This window comes from Tiliqua scincoides, chromosome 2 (assembly GCF_035046505.1).
Source record: "Tiliqua scincoides isolate rTilSci1 chromosome 2, rTilSci1.hap2, whole genome shotgun sequence".
NCBI lineage: Eukaryota > Metazoa > Chordata > Lepidosauria > Squamata > Scincidae > Tiliqua > Tiliqua scincoides.
The window spans coordinates 108710353-108726601 of record NC_089822.1 but is presented as its reverse complement, the minus strand read 5'-3'; the positions used below and the strand labels follow the sequence as shown (position 1 = coordinate 108726601).

The following is a 16249-nucleotide window of genomic DNA, read 5'->3' as shown; positions in this document are numbered from 1 at the left end:
AACATTGAAAGTGGTCTTGGCCAGAAGAAGGCGGAGGGGCCGCAGGAAACCTGCTGCAGGCAGGGATATGGATATGAATGAAATCTCGGGCTTTTGGCTCATTGTCTGCGAGGACCAGCCCCGCCTGGGCTGCTAGAGGGAGGGAGGCGAGCAGCAACCAGGGCCGTCGGGAGGGTGCCCGCCTGGGGGCAACTCCTCTCCCCTCCCCGCCTCCTCTTCGTCCCCCGGGAGCCGCGCCCAAGCGCCCCGGCTCCTGCTCTCGCTGAGTTCAGGACTGAGGCTGCTGATTCCCGCAGCGATGGACGGCGAGCCCGGCACCAAGGAGCCCGACGACGGCGAAGGCCCTTACGGTAAGGAGGAGAAAGGATGCGCGCCCGGGATGCAGCCCTGCCACACAGTGGCGTAGCCGGGGGGTGCAAAGCACTAGGGAGCCTCATCGCAGCATGCAAGCCGCCCCTCCCTCGGATCCATTCCAAGGGGAGCAAAACGGAGGTGTATGCTCCGAAAGGGAGAGGGGGGGCCGCTTGCACGCCGCGGTGAAGCTGCCTGCAGAACTTAGTGCTTTGCACCCCCCTCTGGCTACGCCACTGCACCCACGGCCCTTTCCGAGCTGCAGAGGGGATGGAGTGATGGTTCTGGCTGGGGACCCCCACGCTCCCACTCGGGTCCTGAACACTGGCGCGTTGACCATGGCGTTTCCCGGGTCCAGGCGATTCAACCTTGGTGGAAAACCCCATCTGAGGTGGAGGGATCCTCACCTCGCCCCACCCAGTCAAGGCACCACAGGCTGAGCTCTGCTTCTTTAACTCAAAATACCAGTCTTGGGCAGCCTCAGTATTGGGCGGGAGTGCATGGAGGAGGAGGCCCGCATTGGATAGACTAGAGGGTATTGCCCTGGGAAGGGATTCAGCTTCCTGAATTCAAATTCAGACCTGCCTGAGAGCCCAATCCTAGGCCTGTCTACTCAGAAGTAAGTTCCATTACAGTCAATTGGGCTTACTCCCAGGAAAGTGTGGATAGGATTGTAGCCCGAGGTAGCAGGAATCTTCAGTCTGTGCAGGAATCTTCCGCCTTAATGGGGCTGTTGTGCATCCTTTACACTTAGGCTGCAATCCTAACCACACTTTCCTGAGAGTGTGCCCCATTGAACAAAATAGGACTTACTTCTGAGTAGACCTGGTTAGGATTGTGCCCTTAGTTGTCTAGGATTGGGGTTTGGTTCAGAACATTGCCCCCCCCCCCCAACCCCTTCTGTAGGTGCAGAAGGACTTGTTGCTCCAAGAACTTAAGTGCTTTTAACAAGTGTTAGCCTGTTGAAAGATACTTCTTTTGCCTGCTGGTTTTTGGTCACTAGCCAGCCATGCAAAAGTGGCTGCAAAGAAGTCTCTGGGTTTTGATTTGACCCCTTTGATGTCTGTCACTGTATTTCTGATTCTTTGTGTTATACACCTGGCCTTAGGGGTTCAACCCCCCTTGCCACATGTTACCTTCACAGTGTGAGGTGGGGTGACTGTCCCCCCCCCATTCAGGCCATGAGCTTTTGGTTCCTCAAACATGTCGCCTACTCTAGCAACCTACAGTATATTTGTGAACTTTTAAAACAGGAAGCCAGCAGGAAGAGGGGATGGCTGTGAAAGCAGCAGCTGCCTGGCTGAGGGAGCTTTGTTAGTGGTTTCAGAAGCCCTCAGTGCAGAGCGAGGATCTATCCCAGCCCTCCGTCCCTGAAGGAGTTTTCTAGCTAAATCAGCAAACAACCCTTTTTCTTCTTGATAAACTCTGTTGAACTGTGCATGTAAACTGCTTGTTGGAGACAAAGGATGAAGCTTCTGCTTCAAGACTTACAACCCAATCCTAACGAAATCCCCATGTGGTGATGCAGTGGTGCCAGCAGGGCTTCTGCTGTATCCAGCAGTGGCTATGGGTCAGCTTGGACCTGCATCAGCTCTGTCAGTAGCACAAGTCCACATTGACCTGGGAAGGTGGATCAGGACCAGGAAGGAGGTCCAGATTTGACATGCACTGTTGAACCATTAGTACCGGCAGGAAGACTCCAAGCCAGCAACCATAGGCTCTGATGCCATAACTTTTTCCCCTGAGGGGTGTACCATGATGCCCTAAATGAAATCCCAGGCAAATGCAGTGTGGTACAAGTGATCCCTATGGCAGTATAACCTGTTTAGCAGGCTGCTTGATGGAGTAGAAGATTGAAGTGCTATCACACCATGCCTTGTGAAGTTCTCAGAGTTGTCCTCCAGGAAGACTAGTTGCTGACCAGGGTGCTATATTCTACATCCCTGTTTCTCAACGAGTCATATGGGTATCTCCAGTGGCACTTGAGGTGGCATCTGGTGGTACTCGCAGGACCCCTGGACACCAGATACCTGGTGGTACTTCAAATATGTGGACTGTGCGAAGAGAGTGACTAAGATGATTGCTGGGCTGGGGCACCTTCCTTATGAAGAAAGGCTATGGTGTTTGGGCCTCTTCAACCTAGAGAAGAGGCGCCTGAGGAGGGACATGATTGAAACATACAAAATTATGCAGGGGATGGACAGAGTGGATAGGGAGATGCTCTTTACACTCTCAACCAGAACCAGGGGACATCCACTAAAATTGAGTGTTGGGGGAGTTAGAACAGACAAAAGAAAATATTTCTTTACTCAGTGTGTGGTTGGTCTGTGGAACTCCTTGCCACAGGATGTGGTGATGGCATCTGGCCTGGACGCCTTTAAAAGGGGATTGGACACGTTTCTGGAGGAAAAATCCATTACGGGTTACAAGCCATGATGTGCATGTGCAACCTCCTGATTTTAGAAATGGGCTATGTCAGATGCAAGGGAGGGCACCAGGATGAGGTCTCTTGTTATCAGGTGTGCTCCCTGGGGCATTTGGTGGGCCACTGTGAGATACAGGAAGCTGGACTAGATGGCCTATGGCCTGATCCAGTGGGGCTGTTCTTATGTTCTTAAGTGGTGCTGCAGAGGACAAACCTTGAGAAATACTGTTCTAGAACAGTGAAAAGTACCTGTGTGTGTGGGGGGGGGGGAAGCAGAATACTGAATACTCCTCTTCTGTGCAATATCAAGACAAATAGACAAAGAAACCTCTAATCCTGCACTCAGATGAATCAGTGTATGTAAGACTGTCTTCCTAAGCATGCTTCCTTGGGAGTAAGCTCTGCTAAATTTAGTGAGACTTCTGAGTGTATACGATTGGGCTGCAAAGTAATAAAATGCTTGGAGTGTTTGCAGAATTGGGCTGGGGATTTGACAAGGAACTGTGAGGACAGGGGGGAAACTCATGTTGGCAACCTTCAGCCTCGAAAGACTATGGTATTGCGCTCTGAAAGATGGTTCTGGAACAGCGTCTAGTGTGGCTGAAAAGGCCGATTCGGGAGTGACAGTCCCTTCCACACCGGGAGCAAGTGCAGTCTGTCCCTGGTCTGTCTCCCTGGCTATGGGCCTTCCTTCTTTGCCTCAGTCTGTTGGCCAAGTGTCTCTTCAAACTGGGAAAGGCAATGCTGCACAGCCTGCCTCCAAGCAGGCCGCTCAGAGGCCAGGGTTTCCCACCTGTTGAGGTCTACTCCTAAGGCCTTCAGATCCCTCTTGTAGATGTCCTTGTATTGCAGCTGTGGTCTACCTGTAGGGCGCTTTCCTTGCACAAGTTCACCATAGAGGAGATCCTTTGGGATCTGGCCATCATCCATTCTCACAACATGACTGAGCCAACGCAGCCTTGAAGAAGTGCATGCTGCAGAACTACAGTATATTGTTTTTTTATGAGAGCCTTTCTAGACAGATCGTCACAGCCATTAGTGCTAGAAACTTGCATACTTTTTTTTAAATGTGATCACTGTATCTCACAGTGGAAGAGAGACTAGATTCTTCTTTGTTGGTGCTACGCACAGGGATGGTGGCCAGTTGGGACTTGAGAGATGGCTATGTTCAATTTTGCATGTACGTACACCTTCTGGGATCTCCCCTTGGCGAGTATACATTAATGCACAATGCTTGCATGTACAAAACAACAAGCTTTCAAGAAACAAAGAAACTGAGGATGGGGAGAAAAGAACAAATGATGGAGAAAAAAATTCCCCCCCTTCTCACAGCAAGCCTTCATCTTGGCCCAGAAGCCCACGAACTAGCCAAACTAGCTAAAAACCAGCCAGCTGGCAAATCTATGGAAAGATCATAGATATGGATCTATGCCCACACGGAAGGCTGCTTTGCCTTTTCTAAAGGACTGGATCTAAGTACAGTATACCACATACATAATTTCCTTGTAAAACATGACCGCCTGAGAATACCGGGCGCTGTAGGCTTATACCATGATCTCGGAAGCTAAGCAGGGTCAGGCCTGGTTAGTACTTGGATGGGAGACCGCCTGGGAATACCGGGTGCTGTAGGCTTATACCATAGTCTTTTGAGACTGAAGGTTGCCAATCAATCATGTAAAACATATCATTACATGCATGTAAGTGTGTGTCCTTGGCTTGGCAGTCTTGACTGTTGGAGGCCCAGGACTGGTTCTGGCCTGTATGTGACTTATTTTTATTTTGTTTTAAAAGACCCCAGGACTGTTGCTGTCAGAAAAATGCTGGGGAAAGAGGGAGGTTTCCCTTTTCCTAAATAAATATTTCTGTGCTTTCATTAATGTGCCAAATAGACAGACAAGAAACTGCCATGTAACTGTAACCAAAAGGAGGAGAGTGGGCTGGCCACCTTCCTCAAGGCCTCTTGCCCTCTGGGGAACTGCTTCCTTCTCTGAATTCTTTTCCTCCCACAGGCTGTGCTGCCTTCCTTCTATGCCCTCCACAACTCCTGCATATCTAATCATGCTATTGTCTCTGACTTCTTGCTTCATCCTCTTTTTCTCAGACAAAGGCTTGAGCTGCTCCACTAGCTCTGCCATGGAAAGCTAAAAACAGACAATTGTCCCGGTGAGGTGGGTTTCAGAGGAGGCCCCCAAAATAGAATGACCATTTGGCTCAACCACAATAACAACTTTTATTTTCTTCCTTGTGTACATTAAAAACAAAACAGAACCACACCTCAGCTTTAATTTTGTTATAGACTGCAGACTTCTAGGCTCTCACACCATGCCCAACTTCCCTTCCTCCTTCCTTTGCTTTGCATAACACCCAGAGTGATTAAGAGTTCTGGAGAACTTGGCAGCTTTGCTGCTCACAACGTTGGGTCATTTTGGCTGGTGTTAATAAACTTATTACTAGACTGTGGCTCTAGGATTTTTTTTCCCCCTAATGGTGACAACTCCCTGGGATTTTTGTTTGCCGGTTCTCACTTACTATCTCCTTATCTCTTCCTTCAGAAAGTTTAGGGTGCATATTTCTGCCCATTAAATCCTCACAACAATCCTATGAGGTAGTAAATGTAAATGACCAAGAACACCTGCTATGTTCTATGGCTGAGCTGTGAATCTAGATTTGGATCTCTCCAGTTTTGTTCAGCTAGGTGCCTCCCCAGATTGAAGACTGCTGTTTGCTCTGTTATTGTGTTTGCACCAGAGTACGGCGTCGGCACAACACGGGAAGCAGCAGTTTACCGGTTATAAGTCTTTGCTCGATTGGCGTAGAGCATGACGCCAGGGGCTGCTTCCGACGGTGGGAGAGATCATTGCATCTCATTGGGCAGCTACCGCCCGCCTTAAGCTGGGCAGTCCCCAGCCAGTAAGGTGTTGCCTCGCCACGGTCCGTTAACCTCATGGGGTGCGTGGGGTTTAGGGTGAAAACCGACAAGCGGATCGACAACTCTGCACCATGCAACAGAAAACAGAAAACTACTGCCCTAAAGCTGGGCACCTGGAACGTTAGGACAATGACACCTGGCTTCTCTGATGACCTGCAAGAAATAGACGACGCACGCAAAACAGCTGTCATCGACATGGAGCTGAGCAGACTGCAGATGGACATCGTCGCCCTTCAAGAGACTAGGCTGCCAGATTCCGGATCTGTCAAGGAGAGAAATTTCTCATTTTTCTGGCAGGGAAAACCACCAAACGAAACCAGGGAACATGGCGTTGGCTTTGCGGTCAGAAATACCCTGCTGAAATCCATCATCCCACCTACTGTGGGAAGTGAAAGAATTTTGTCCCTGCAGCTCCAGTCATCAGCAGGACCTATCACTCTCATCAGTGCTTATGCACCGACTCTGTCGTCTCCAGCAGAAGCCAAAGACAAATTCTATGATGACCTGGCCACCACTGTCAAGAAAATCCCTGTAAAAGAGCCATTGTTCATTCTCGGCGATTTCAATGCTAGAGTTGGTGCTGATAACAGTTCATGGCCCACTTGCTTAGGTCAGTTTGGCACTGGGAGGATGAACGAAAATGGCCAACGCCTGCTAGAGTTTTGCTGTCATCACGGTCTCTGTGTCAGCAACACATTCTTCAACACAAAGCCCCAACATAGAGTCTCTTGGAGACATCCAAGATCAAAGCACTGGCACCAGCTCGACCTGATCCTCACCAGACGCTCCAGCCTTCCCAGCATCAAGATCACACGCAGTTATCATGGTGCTGCCTGCGACACTGACCACTCCCTGGTGTGCAGCAGAGTGAAACTGCAAACAAAGCGACTGTATCACACGAAAAAGGAAGGAAGACCTCGCATTGATACCAGCAAGACCCGGGATCAGAGAAAAGTGGAGGAATTTGCACAAGCGCTTGAGGAATCTCTTCCAGGCCCGGCCGACGCAAATGCATCCAACAGATGGGAACATTTCAAGAATACCGTTTACAACACCGCCTTGTCCATATTCGGCAAGAAGACCAACAAGGCGGCAGACTGGTTTGAAGCCCACTCTGAGGAGTTGACACCAGTCATTGAGGAAAAGAGGAGAGCTCAAGCAGCATACAAGGTCTGTCCCAGTGAGCGCAACCTGCAGGTCCTCCGAACTGCTCGCAGCAAAGTCCAACAGACTGCCAGGAGATGTGCTAACGACTACTGGCTCCAGCTCTGTTCCGAGATACAGATAGCAGCTGACACGGGCAACATCAAGGGGATGTATGATGGTATCAAGCAGGCCCTAGGTCCAACACAGAAGAAAATTGCCCCTCTGAAGTCTGCCACAGGCGAGGTCATCCAGGATCGGGCGCAGCAGATGGAACGCTGGGTGCAGCACTACTCTGAGCTATATTCCAGAGAAAATGTAGTCACCGAAGAAGCACTGAACAACATTGAGTGCCTGCCTGTGCTGGAAGAGCTTGACAGTGAACCAACCCTAGAAGAACTTCACGTGGCCCTGGACTCCCTTGCCTTTGGCAAGGCACCTGGAAAAGACAGCATCCCTGCTGAAGTCCTAAAATGCTGCAAAGAGATCATCGTCACTGAGCTGCATGAAATCCTCTGTCTCTGCTGGAGAGAAGGTGAAGTACCTCAAGACATGAGGGATGCAAACATCATCACGCTGTACAAGAACAAAGGTGACAGGGGTGACTGCAACAACTACCGCGGCATCTCTCTCCTTAGCGTTGTAGGAAAGCTGTTTGCCCGAGTTGTACTAAAGAGGCTCCAGGTACTTGCAGAGAGCGTCTATCCAGAATCGCAGTGTGGATTCCGAGCCAACAGGTCCACCACTGATATGGTATTCTCCCTTAGACAACTGCAGGAGAAATGCAGGGAACAACGACAGCCACTCTTTATAGCCTTCATAGATCTCACAAAGGCTTTCGACCTGGTCAGCAGAGACGGCCTCTTCAAGATTCTCCCCAAGATTGGATGTCCACCCAGGCTCCTCAGCATCATCAGATCCTTCCACAAGGACATGAAGGGCACTGTTGTCTTCGATGGCTCCACATCAGACCCTTTTGACATCCGAAGCGGAGTGAAGCAGGGCTGTGTTCTTGCACCAACCTTGTTTGGGATTTTCTTCGCTGTCCTGCTGAAGCAGGCCTTTGGAACTGCAACAGAAGGCATCTATCTCCGGACCAGATCAGACGGAAAGCTCTTCAACCTCTCCAGACTGAGAGCAAAATCCAAAGTCCAGCTGAAATGTCTGCGTGACTTCCTCTTTGCCGACGATGCAGCTGTCACTACCCACTCTGCCAAAGATCTCCAGCAGCTCATGGATCGTTTTAGCAAGGCCTGCCAAGATTTTGGACTGACAATCAGCCTGAAGAAAACACAGGTCATGGTTCAGGATGTGGACTCACCTCCCTGCATTACAATCTCTGAGCATGAACTGGAGGTTGTCCATGACTTTGTGTACCTTGGCTCAACGATCTCCGACACTCATTCTCTCGATGCCGAGCTAAACAGGCGCATCGGTAAAGCAGCTACCACGTTTTCCAGACTCACAAAGAGAGTCTGGTCCAACAAGAAGCTGACGGAACATACCAAGATCCAGGTCTACAGAGCTTGCGTCCTGAGTACACTTCTGTACTGCAGCGAGTCATGGACTCTTCGCCCACAACAGGAGAGGAAACTGAGCGCTTTCCACATGCGCTGCCTCCGACGCATCCTCGGCATCACCTGGCAGGACAAAGTTCCAAACAACACAGTCCTGGAACGTGCTGGAATCCCTAGCATGTATTCACTGCTGAAACAGAGACGCCTGCGTTGGCTTGGTCATGTCGTGAGAATGGATGATGGCCGGATCCCAAAGGATCTCCTCTATGGAGAACTCGTGCAAGGAAAGCGCCCTACAGGTAGACCACAGCTGCGATACAAGGACATCTGCAAGAGGGATCTGAAGGCCTTAGGGATGGACCTCAACAAGTGGGAAACCCTGGCCTCTGAGCGGCCCGCTTGGAGGCAGGCTGTGCAGCATGGCCTTTCCCAGTTTGAAGAGACACTTTGCCAACAGTCTGAGGCTAAGAGGCAAAGAAGGAAGGCCCATAGCCAGGGAGACAGACCAGGGACAGACTGCACTTGCTCCTGGTGTGGAAGGGATTGTCACTCCCAGATTGGCCTTTTCAGCCACACTAGACGCTGTGCCAGAGCCACCTTTCAGAGCGCGATACCATAGTCTTTCGAGACTGAAGGTTGCCAATACCAGAGTCCTATGAATAACATTTTGACTTGTGGCTTATCCCATGACATTTCTCTGCTGCTCTTAATGCATTTCCCATATGTGTAAGAATTCTCCTTCAGAACTAGAGGCTGTTCTTGGTTTAGGTTAATCAGAAAGGGCTAAAGATTAGTGGTTTTATAGAAACACAAGCAGCCTACATTGGCAAGCTACATTGGTGGACTGTACTAGCTCTTCCTTGGCCAGTTAGGAACAAATCATGCATACAGTATCATCCTCCCCTCCCCCCCACCTGCATGCAAAGTGTTTCTTTTGCAAGGTAGTTGGAGGAACAAAACTACCTTCAGATCCCTAGAAATGTGAGCTGGCAGATAAAAGTTTAAATGGGGTTTTAGAAATTAAACACTGAGCCTGGAATTGTTTCTCCTAGTACCAAATATTTTTTCAGATGTGCTTGAATGCAGAATTTATTTCTTTGCCACCAAGAAAGCTTTGGATATGAGAAAGTGAAGGGCAATCTTATAACCCCAGTATGAACTGCCTAGATCAGAACTTTTAGCACTGAGACCCACTTTTTAGAATAAGAATCTGTGAGAATGAGAATGACCCACCAGAAGTGATGTCATGACCAGAAGTGACATCATCAAGCAGGAAAATTTTTAACAATCCTAGGCTGCAATCCTACTCACACTTACCCAGGAGTAAGTCCCAGTTACTATCATTGTTAAAAGTATATACATAGTAGCCTGTTAAAAGTATGGGTCTGTAACATTTTCCCAAATGCGGTCACATACCATGGGAGCATCAAGTCTGATATATTAAAAATAAAATATTGAAATGAATGGGGACCCACCTGAAATGGGCTCACGACCCACCTAGTGGTTCCTGACCCATAGTTTGAGAAAAACTGGTCTAGTTACAAGCTTGAAATTTCACAGGAGTATGGAAGGAATGGGTGAGATAGCTATCTTTTCATTATTTAGGGGAGGATACAAGAAAAATTATGCATAAGGGGCAGGCAGGCCTAATAGAGAACCATGGCACAAAAATATTACAGTAGACCTGGCTCACTTGCTTAAGGAAGGCTGTCCCTGATTCAGCAACCAAACCTGCTCTTTCCAAACTGTCTAATGGTTTGATTTTGTTTTGTAAGAAATGCAGCATGCCATTCTTGCACTTCCTCTTTGTCACATTAGCTAGAATGGGGTGGGCAAGTGTTTGGTTTGAGATATGGAAATTGTATAGAGGGCCATGAGGCACACTTATTTAACCATTAAAATACCGCAGACTCTCGCCCATAAGTCAACCCCACAGATAAGTCAAGGGCAGGTCTTGAGCCAACAATCATGGAATTTTCTATGAGCCTCGGATAAGTCAGGGGTTAAACTTAGGGGGGTGTCTGACTATAGTTTTGTCTGATTTTACCAGAGGCCAGATCCTGAAAAATAACCTACCACTAATTGTTACCTAAGAACTGTAGTCTCTAATTTATTAAAAACAGTAAAAGTTCATAAGATACATTTTTATGCTTTTTTAAATTCTGGTCTTCACCACCTTTTTGTAAACACTATCAGAGTAAGTGCACTGTAAACTACATACCAGTAAAACAGTGGTTCCCAACCTGGTATTCATGTGCTCCCAGGGACACTCAACAGGACCTTTAGGGGTAATTGAAAAAGAAACATAATATGAAAAGTGATCAATCACCCAGAATTTCTCAGCACACTTCTGGTGCAAAACAGTGCAAAGGCAGAGTCTTCTGTTCTTCAAACAGATGAAAAGAGAAAATATGTGATGAATGCATGAAGTCTGGGCTTTCATATGGAGGAGATGAAGGCTTGTATTATTAATTACAAACATTTTGCTAATATGAAGGGTACAATTTATGCAAATAGGCTGCCAAGGGATATGCAAGTGAAAAAGGTTGGGAACCACTGCAGGAGATCCATGAATCAAATCCACCTTTAAGGTGGACATGAGAACCATGAATCAAAGACACCTTTAAGGTGTCTGGTGCTACATACAACATACAACCCATAACACATAACTGAGTGTGTGCAATTCAATTCACAGCAGAGAGATGCAGCTGCATATATTTGCAACCCTTTTTACTCAGAAGTAGACCCACTGCTTTCCATGGGTGTTATTCTTCAGTAATGGTGCACTGAACTGTAGCCTGGGAAGGAGGGTCCCATCCTGGTGTTTCAAAGAACAGACCTGCTTTGCAAGCATTTGCCAAGCAGAACCAAGCTGCAGCAGAAGGAAGGAGAATAAAAGGTTAACTTTGGCTGGAAGGTCTCTGGAAAGTAACTGTAGCAGCTAAGGAGGTGCCTGCCTGAGCTGAGCAACAGCTCAGCTGAGAAACAAAACTGTTCAGAGTGGAAATGCTCTGCCTTCTGATTGACCCGGAGATCAGGTGAATTGGAGCTTGATTACTTGGCAAAAATTTCACATACTATACCTGAGTATCTAAGGTATATCCCACTTTTCCCCTCCTGAAAAGAATGTACTCAAGACAACTAACAATCAGGGTTATAATCAAGGGGAAGGGAGCAGAACTCTGGGAATTACCCAATAGCAGGAGTGCTGAGGTGCTGGCTTTGAAGCTATCTTCAAAGAACCTTAACTGAAGAAGCATCTGGCTCAGTAGAAGGCAAATTGAGACATTTGCCTAGGAATATATGTTAATTTCTAGGGACTCATCTGACTCTTGCCAAAATTGGAATAGTTGCTGCCAACCAAGAGTCAGAACTCAATCAAGAGTTCAAGTATTGTGTGAGAATTTACTTGGAATCATTTGTTCCATTGTTGGTTTACATTTGAAAATGCATTCAAACGTTCAGAGAATGGAGTTGTTCACCCACAAGACAGGTCTCAATCAAGTCCTGCCTCAGTCTCTGTCAATCATCTTGTGGGGACATTCAGCTCTACTTCTGCTCAAACATACATAACACATTACCTTGTGAATTCTCTATCAAATGTTACTTGAATCAGATAGAAAAGTATGTAATAATGATTTTGGGTGGAGAGGAGGAACTCTGTTAACTATGTAGGAAAACTAAGCATGGACAAAAATATCCATGTGGAATTGAAATCAGACAACCACATGGAAACATTTTTAAAAAGTGATAAAAGTAACATTGTTCTGGCTCCAACCTGTTTCTTTCCAGCCAGTTGGAGAGGATGGGGCAGGGAACTCTCACAGTCAGGAATAAAACTGTTGCTGGGCACTACATATATTTGTGATTTAATACTGAGGTTTTATATTATATAAATACAGTATGCTATATGTATTATAGCAGTTAAAATTGTTGTTGGGTGGGTGGAAACTTTTGTGGAGTTAGACAAGTGCTAGGTGCAAGAATAGCTTCTTGAACAAATTAGGTTTCATTCTGGGGAAACCCAAAACTTAAAATCAAGCATATAAAAACAGAAAGTGATTCTCTCTCTTGTCCATTAGCAGCTTACATAACAGTAAATGTCACTGTAAGGGCAAAATATCTAAAGTTGTAAAGAATGAGTAGATCAGTGGCTCTCAAACTTCCTGCAAACAGAGGTTGTCTTATGACAGTTATAAAAGCCTCTGCATGCTGCTGGAGCATCTGTGGAGAGCTTCATGTTAAACCAGAAGGGGAGGTGGAATGGGGAAGGGGGGAGAGTGGAATGGGGGCAGGGGGTGGGTGGAACAGGGTGGTGATGGAGGCAGGAATAAATGTTCCCTTACCCAGAAGAGACCTCAGGGACTGCCCCCCCCATGCAGTGGAAGCTTTTCGGTGCATCAGTGCAAGGGGGAGGGAGATAGGATTAGGCCGTTAACCACAAAGTGTGCATGAGAACAGTACAGGTATAAGGGTCGCCTTCCAGAATAGTTCCCATGTGGAAAAATGATGATGATTTTGAGATCAACTTTGTTGTTGGGCAACTGATATATACATTCTATATATCAGAAGTATATATGGCAATTAGCATATGCAAAAATCATTATTAAGGTAAATGAAGCTGAAGGAGGTGTTGCTTTGAAAAATATCACAATTATTTCCCACAACTGGGGAATAAGGAAGGAAAGGACTAAGGTCTTGCCCAGGATCAAACAGCAAGTCTGACATAGCATTAGAACTCTTGCAGCCTGATGTGATACATGTTCACTTAGAAGTAATTCACATTAAGTAATGGGATCTACTCCTAGGTAAGTGTGCATAGGATTGCAGCCCCAGCCTCTTGTGGTTCATAGTCCCAATTTAGCACTTTTTCCATCTCTCTAGTCTGGAGCTGCTCAAAGATGGTACAACGGGCATCTGCATATGCTCATTCACTTATTGCTGAGGCCTTGGCAATGAAAAGAGAGTCCGAAGAAGTTCTTGGTCAGGTCTGCTAGCTAGTCAATGTGCAGAGTGCCTGATTTGATCCACAGTGGCAACTGAAGAAACAGATTTTTATGAAAGCATCCTGAGATTGAGGTACCGTCTCCTCTGAAGATAGGTTGCTAGATTCAGTACAGGATCCAGCTCTTGGGCCTTTAATAACATACACGAAAATATAAAGCTGCCGCATACTGATTCAGACCTCACTTGGGGCCCTGTCCCATCCAACTTTCCAGCACCGTGCCAATAGGGTGTGTCCTGCATCCTGTGGTGTTGGGGCACTGCAGCTGCATAGGTGCTGGAAAGTTGGATAGAATTGGGTCCCTACTCTGTACTGTCTACACTGGTTAGCATCAGCTCCCCCCAAGGTTTCAAATAGGGGCCTTTTCCAGCCCGAAACAGAGACCAGGGATTGAACCTGGAACCTTCTGCATGCAGCATGTGTTCTCTCCCACTGAGCCACAGCCCTTGTACCAAAGAGAGAATTTCAGCTGCTTACATAACTTGCTGGTCTAGGAGGTGACTGTTGCATGGGGTGAAAAGAAATCTCCGCTTGGTGCACAAGAACCATGTCCTTGACTGATCATGGAGAGGCTGCCCTGACATTTCTGCCATTTTTGGAAAGGGGGACACCTCAGACAGTCATCGGGTACAAACTAAATGTGATGAGACACGGGCAATCCATGATTGGATCTCCTGATACTTTCTTTAAAGGTGTTTGAGGGGCAGATTGGAATAATGGCACTGACAGGGAAGTACTTAACCTTTTCCTCCCATTTCATTTTCTTTACACACACTACTGTTTACTAACCTTCCCCCTCCTCCCCATGAAGCTAATAGCAGCTGGTGGGAATTTTATAAGGGAAATGGAATGTGGGAAGGGTTAAATCTCCCTTTCCTCTATGCTGCAACCCTAAATCAATTTCTGGAACCCCCCTTTTCTGATTTTAAGCTTTGGAAAAGATGCTGCGAGATATAATATAGGATTTTCTCCTACATAATATCTAGTTTGGATTTACCGAAATCTTTATGCCTGTTTCTCTTTCCATCCTGAGAGGCTATAGACCAGTGGTCCTCAAGCATTTAGTGTCGGAACCCACCTTTTAGAATGAGAATCTGTCAGGACCCACCAGAAGTGATGTCATGACCAGAAGTGACATCATCAAGCAGGAAAATTTTTAACAATCCTAGGCTGGAATCCTACCCACACTTACCCAGAGTGACTATCATTGTTAAAAACATATACACAGTAACCTGTTAAAAGTACAGATCTGTAACATTTCCCTAAATGCAGTCACATAGCAGTCTAATATATTAAAAATGAAATATTGAAATGAATGGGGACCCATCAGAAATTGGCTCGCGGCCCACCTAGTGGGTCCCAACCCACAGTTTGAGAAACACTGCTATAGACCATTTTACCCTATCTTTGGCAGAACAAAAGTTGCCAAAGTGCCCTGGAGTAATTGCTGAAGTCAAGAAAGGCCTACAATCAAGCAATTGGCAACTCTTTTGATCCCGGCTGAGGAGCCAATAAAAGATAAAAGCTGAGTAGAAGCACATTTGTTCCTTTTAATTAGCTGCAGCATTTTTCATTCAGTTGTCCATTTATTTGTCAGTCTTATGATAAGGTTGTGGTGGGAAGGGTGTTGTCTGCCGTTCCACAATAAGTGGATCTCCACAGAATCTGCTTCCATTAAGGGCACTAAACTGGATTTAAGAGGTTGCGGATTTTGGAAGCAGTTCAAATTTCTATATTCACACATATGATGTCTGTATTCTGTTATTGGCTTCTGCCTTTCCATTGGACCATTTCATCGACGTGGAGAGTGGGGATTTGTTGCATGGGTAACAGTCTATCCTCCATATCTACTTTACCCAGGCTTCGCGCACTGGAGAGGACACTCTGTTCCAGAACCACTATTCAGAGTCTTCCATAGTCTTCCAAGACTGAAGGATGCCAACACGATCTGTTTGTAAACATCAACATATAAATTTGCAGTCTGTGCATATTTCTCCAAAAATGATTTATTTTACATTCTGTAATCCATGATTGATAGTTAAGGCTATCTCATAGTGCAAGTTTTCATTGTTTGTAGACATAGAAAATGCATGCATATTTGAGTCAAGCTAGAGAGAGAGTGTCAGTTTTGATGAGAGAGTGCTTTTGATGAACCCCTCAAAAGCAGGGGTGGAGGGGTGGAACTTTAGAGCAAAGTGTAGGCCAGCAGGAAGAGAGAAGCTGAATTCTTCTCCCACCCATGCTCCTCCGCCCCCAAACTGATTTGTTTTCTGCTGCTTTTCTCCTGGTGAGGCTATGTGACCTGAAGTCTCAACCAGAAGAAAAAGGGAACGAAAAGTTGCTTTGAGAGAGAAAGTGCATGGGGGGGGGGGAGAGGAAAGTGCCCCTTTTCTCTTTTGGCTGCTTTTGCACCCCTCTCCTTTGTCACCCCCTCATCACATCTAGTTTGGCCCTTGAATTGTTAAACTCTGAACCTTCCACCCTGCCCTGTGTCAGTTATAGTGGTATAAAGAATTGCTGAGACTCCTCAGGATGCCCTTGATTTTCAGCTCTTGTTACTCATCTGTGTCTTTCTCCTTGTCCTTATCAGGAGCCCAGGCCAGCAAGTGAGAATGCTCAGAGAGGACTGCAAGGCAATGTTTAGGATTGGATGTGGATATCCCTTCTTAAAGGAGACCACATGGGCTGAATATTTCAGCAAGAAAAAGTGCCCTTTCTATGCAAAACATCCCAGATCAATCCTTAGATTCGCCTATTGGAAGGTTCTTCGATTACAAGGTAGAAGTGATGAAGGTAGACTACTGGCCTAGATGAAACATTGTAGTCAGGAAACTTCATAGAGGTCCCCTGTGAGCAAAGAAGAACAAGACAAAGATAGC

General features: G+C 46.7%; 1 protein-coding gene across 2 annotated transcripts in view; it reads left to right on the top strand.

The window, feature by feature from the left end:
* The window catches only part of SLC44A2 (solute carrier family 44 member 2 (CTL2 blood group)), a 72339-nt gene continuing 56090 nt past the window's right edge, over positions 1–16249 (top strand). For both annotated transcript variants that reach the window (XM_066618356.1, XM_066618353.1), the window contains exon 1: positions 1–350. In XM_066618356.1, the coding sequence (XP_066474453.1) occupies positions 299–350 (52 nt within the window). In that variant the 5' untranslated portion in view covers positions 1–298. The remainder of the gene's footprint in view (positions 351–16249) is intronic.